This window comes from Aedes aegypti, chromosome 3 (assembly GCF_002204515.2).
Source record: "Aedes aegypti strain LVP_AGWG chromosome 3, AaegL5.0 Primary Assembly, whole genome shotgun sequence".
NCBI classification, from domain to species: domain Eukaryota; kingdom Metazoa; phylum Arthropoda; class Insecta; order Diptera; family Culicidae; genus Aedes; species Aedes aegypti.
In genome coordinates this window covers 179,298,666-179,303,890 of record NC_035109.1, presented here as the reverse complement: position 1 = coordinate 179,303,890, position 5,225 = coordinate 179,298,666, and the positions used below count along the sequence as shown (strand labels likewise).

General features: G+C 38.2%; 1 protein-coding gene across 1 annotated transcript; it reads left to right on the top strand.

Moving 5' to 3' along the window:
• Window positions 1–778: 778 nt before the first annotated feature.
• LOC5573564 lies at window positions 779–3,836 on the top strand. The gene is made up of 5 exons (XM_001654644.2): window positions 779–935; window positions 1,010–1,226; window positions 1,282–1,445; window positions 1,504–1,624; window positions 3,689–3,836. The coding sequence occupies exons 1-5, from the start codon at window positions 887–889 to the stop codon at window positions 3,810–3,812; spliced, it is 675 nt and encodes a 224-aa protein (XP_001654694.2). The 5' UTR covers window positions 779–886; the 3' UTR covers window positions 3,813–3,836.
• The last annotated feature ends 1,389 nt before the right edge of the window (window positions 3,837–5,225 follow it).

The window sequence follows — 5,225 nt, the reverse complement described above, 5'->3', positions numbered from 1 at the left end:
TCGGATTCATAACTTTTATGATATTTTCAGCCCAAACATTTTTAATGTTTATAACGTTAATAATCAATTACATAACTCAGCACATATGCTTGACATATTTCGAAGTGTGCTTTCATCAATCACTAACATAAATTAGGCGATTCCAGTCTAACTCAACAGAAGTCTAGGCCAGCCTGGTGCTACCCTCTTCAATATAAGAGGTGAGCATGTTAGTTTTTTTGTTTGTTTGTCCACAGCTCGTCAATAAGTTGTAATCGAATATATGTCTTACGTGCATTCGAATCGTTGATTCTGCTATACATCCAATAGGCAAAGTAAGTAACAAAGTAACATTGTTCGATTTTGATAATTCATGCTTATTTTCGTTGAATATTTTTCAACGACTTCATTGTAAGTTAAAGAATAAAATTTTTGAATAGATACACTCACTCCAATCGGCGAGCTTTGCAATACGGACTTATTTGCGAGTTTGGAGCCGCTGGAGTGGTGCGTACAAGTATCATTAATACATTCTGTTAACCATATTATTTGACAAATATTTGCAGTTCGGGGATAATTTGCGATTCCCAAACCTAACTAGAGATGTCCAAGTTTCTTTTTTTTAACATTATGAATCAGTTAATTTGATAGAAGCCTCATTATTCTCATGGTGTAAACTTTGATACCCCACCTAAGTCATTTCTAAATTTAATTATGGTATCCCTGGGTTAATTGTCCTCTTGTAAATCACTTATGGAAATTTTAATATTTTTTCCATGATATATGTATCGAGTATTCACGAAAACGGACATCCTTATCCAAGAAGCATTCTCTAAATGATATAAAGACCGGACCGACACCTCCAATTCAACCATTGTCAACCATCAAGAAATCAAGTCGCATCGTCATGGGTAGTGAGATTATATTCATTCTAGCAGTAACGGCAATGTTCGGAAGTGAGTTTTTTGTTTCGCAATGTGAAAGTGTTAAAAATCGATTCATTAGCTAATTTATTTCTTCTACAAATCAGTTGTTCAAGCAGCTCCACCGGATGGTACCACAATAGCACTTCTCAATTATAGAGAAAAATGCATAAATGTAAGCGGTTCGGATGAAGGATTTTATCAACTGTTTGGATCGATCAAATATGCTCAAACATGTTTGCTGGATCACATGGAGGAGGCTTACCAACAGGGTGTACCAGAGATAGATGAATATTATGAAACGAAGAATGATTTTTTCGCCAAGTGAGTAACATTTTTGCTTAGTGTCGTGCTGTTACAAGAATAAAATGCATTTTAGTTTTCGCCTGAAGCTCAATGCAGCAGTAGACTGTTTTAATGACGTCTTTGAAGGGGCAGCCAAGTGCTCGACTGAAGCTTACGATAAGTTGGTGCCAATCTTGAAGAACGTTATGTATGGCCTTGTTGAGCTTATTTGCCGAAACGGGGGTGAACTATTCTACGGTAAGGTGTTTATTTAGATACATAGCTAGTGCCGGATATGCTACTATTTCGTTTACAGATATTCAAACTCCTGAGTTTCGTACCTGTTTTAAGCTGATAAAAAAGAATGCTTTCCAGTGCAGGACTTCCGAAGCCATCAGAACAATAACATATTCTGCATTCAGTTTGGAGCAATGTCGGTAAGAAAGTGATTAAATCTCACGATATGTTTGATATGGAGAAAACTGTAATGAATTATTTCTTATTATCGACCTTTACATAAAATTCACAAAAAACAGAGGGATTGAAAATTCTTATACTCCACGATCGGAGTCAACACATTTCTCAACACGGAGAGACAACACATTTCTCGATGCTAATCCTTGATACTTATATCGGGTGAAAATTAAAACACTAGAACAATTGTAATTTTAGCAATTTTTGAATGATTTGCATAAAATAACCGCCATGCGTTCAGTCTTAATAAACAAAAAACGTATTTCAATGCCCAGTGCACAGTAGTCCAGCAAGCAGATTTACGTAACAGATGCATTTTGAGCTTCAAAATGATACATTAGGGGATTTTTTTATTTCCGTACAAAGTGGGCCGAAGGGTCTCAGATTTTCATAAAACTTTTTCCACAGGCAGGGCTCATCAATATATGAATAAAAAATTGAGAAAAATTCAGGGTCGCCTATTTTCCCGGAAAACTCAGTTGGATTTTTTTTTGTTTTCCTCTGACACTACTTCTTCTTGGCATTAACGTCCCCACTGGGACAGAGCCGACTTCTTAGTTTAGTGTTCTTATGAGCACTTCCACAGTTATTAACTGAGAGCTTTATTTGCCAAAGTTGCCATTTTTGAGCGATTACTCTTAGCTATTTTCAATTTAGCGTGCATTGAAGAACGAAACGGCGAACATCCAAAACAAACAGTTCTTTTATAGCGCCGTCGGTGGTGTAGTGGTTAATCTGACTACCTCTCATCCCAGTCGGTCGGGTCGGTCGACGTCGTCGGATTTTTTGAGGCATAAAATCTCTGATCATGTCTTCCTTCGGAAGGGAAGTGAAGCAGTTCGCCCCGGCCCATGAGCTGATGGGTTCGACACGTGGGGTCCCAGGTGTTTGCACGGAGGACTCCCTGGGCGTCCATGTTTAGGCATAGTGACAGAAATGGGCGAAAGTAAAATTGCAACTGATGCCGAAGGATGTCGGCTAGCAGTATTTGCTAAAACCCTATATTTTCGAATGGTGAAAGATTTAGCGATGCCTATTTTTTGTTATAATATTGTTCTACCAGACACGCCGTGTGGACCTATGCACGGGTTCACTATTTGAAGTTTTAGCTATGGATCAATGCACGGATTCACTAATGTGACGTTTGAGTGGTGCCGAATTCACTGGTTTCCATGGCCACATAAATAACACGGCACCGCTAAAACATCAAATAGTGAACTCGTGCATTGGTCCATGGATCAATGCACGCGTTCACTCGTTGACGTTTGAGCGGTACCGTGTTATTTAGGTGACCATGGAAACGAGTGAATTTGGCACCGCTCAAACGTCAAATTAGTGAACTCGTGCATCAGTCCATTGGTCCATGGTTGGCAGTGTTTCGCAATTGTAAGAAGCCTTATAAATAGCAGTAGAGAAAGAGAGCGCATTTTTCTCGCTTATTTTCCGTTGGAGGTAGGTGTTTTACTCTATTGAAAACAATCCCGGAATGTCTGATAGCAATAGTGTCCCCCAGGTTTGCAGCTTGTTAAGATCGGTTTTATCATACACTGTTAGCCTCAGTAGAGCAGTAGCAATAGACGATAAACAGATTTTCATGATTTGTAGCGGATCATGATTGTTACAGAGAGCGAGACACTCTCTATTTTCTTGGAATTCAAACCCTGCATAGAATAATTATTGCAAGTAATTTCATGTAGAGAATTGGTAGAGTTATAGCTTTTCACCACATATTCTTATTAAAAAAAAATCGAAAATAACTATTTATTATTCCATATGATACTTACAGTCAAGATTCAATCAAGCCTCATATCGGATTTTCATGAGAACATATTTAGAGCACCGAACCGTTGCCTTTGTTTAAAATTTGAATGATTGGTCAGCACCAGCGAGTGGTCTGTTGATCAAATTTTCACCTTCAGAAGAACACTTGTTCCTCCAGATTTGATGCGGCTTCGATTCGTCTTCAGCGTAAAACAATACAGTATTAAATGCAATAGATAAAAATAAGTCTTATTTTTACTTCACAGAGAGGTGACAGACTCGCGTAACTGTTTCAAAGGAATATGCAGCGTATCAGCGGTACACGACTTAATAGACAACGTATACGATACGTTGCTAGATGCAACCAAATGTCAAAAAGAAATATATTAAACTATGTAACCCGATAATTTAACTCATTGAAACCATTTTCATTTTTGAGTTATATCACAAACCCGCCTGGTGGAGTATCATTCAAGTCAAATGGCGAAAGTACAATACACAGTCAACTCTTCATCATTCATTCGAATTCTCTCTAGTCTTGGAAATTTTTCAAAGCATTGAAACATTGCTTCTCAGTGTACAAAAACAGTATTTTTCTATGCTAAAATAAAAAAAACGATAATTTTCAGTGCTACTAAAACAGTACTTTTCAGTACTATTTTTTCTACTATTGATCTCTTTACGATCCTTGTATGGACCCCTGCCTTCGATTTTTCGTTGGTTCCGTAAGCGATAGTAATCATTCTGGGACACCGTCTTTGGAAAAAAAAAACCTCTTAGAAGGTCTCGTCTTATTTCGTTTATTCTCTAAACATGTTTGCAACTACAAACAAAAGGAATGGTGAACCTCCGAATTCACAATTCCTTCCAAAAAAGTGGGATTTAAAACTGTCACTAAACGTGGCAAAAATTAACGAAAGCACGTTTCTTCGGAATGCTCACTTTCTTCCAAGGGTGAAATGAATTATAATGATAATTGTATCGAAATGAGCAATCAGTTCGATGCTCTACACAAATTTTCCGAACACCAAATCGAAGCAGCCTCTAGCCCAGGTCCTTTGATTCAAGTGAGGAAGCAAAGAGTGCTGCCTATCGTGGTCAGTTGTTCTGAAGATGTTCTGGCAGGAGATCTTGAACTCCATTAGGGGAATCAAATCAAGGTTTTCTTCCAAATCGCGAAGAAAAGAGACTGTCGCTTTTTGACGGAAAGTCTTAAAGATCGCGAACTTCTTCTCAAACATCTTGAAGAGAAGAATCCCATTTCTTTAACTTATGACGACATAACTAAACGTTTGTTCAAAGTCGTCTTCAAAGGTCTCTTAAGTGACTATAAGTCACCTGAAGAGATCAGAAATGGAATAAATGATTTACTTGGAGTTTCCCCAGTCCAACTAATCATTATGGAAAAGAGAACCCAATCTGGCATTGTTCGTAAAGGGCTTTCTCAAGAATTTTATTTAGTTCACTTTAACAAAAAAGAACTAAATAAAATTAAAGCTTTAGAAAAAGCAAAACTTATGTTCAATGTCCGTGTGACATGGGAACATTTCCAGAAACCTGGAGGAAATTACCAGAACCCCACTCAGTGCCGTCGGTGCCAAAAGTGGGGTCATGGTACAAAAAATTGCCGCATGGATGCTAAATGCTTGATTTGCGAAGGTTCTTCTCATGCCAAGGACGTCTGTCCAGTGAAGGAAGATACCGAAAAATTCATATGCGCCAATTGCAAGGGCAATCATAAGTCCAACTTTTGGGATTGCCCTGCGCGAAGAAGAGTTGTCGAGGCTCGTGCCAGGCAGATGA

What these genes read in the sequence shown, in the direction of transcription:
- LOC5573564 (XM_001654644.2), top strand. Translation starts at nt 887, where the DNA reads ATGGGTAGTGAGATTATATTCATTCTAGCAGTAACGGCAATGTTCGGA. An exon ending in AAGAATGATTTTTTCGCCAA is followed by an intron (nt 1,227 to 1,281) that starts GTGAGTAACATT and finishes AATGCATTTTAG; the next exon opens with TTTTCGCCTGAAGCTCAATG. An exon ending in CGGGGGTGAACTATTCTACG is followed by an intron (nt 1,446 to 1,503) that starts GTAAGGTGTTTA and finishes TTTCGTTTACAG; the next exon opens with ATATTCAAACTCCTGAGTTT.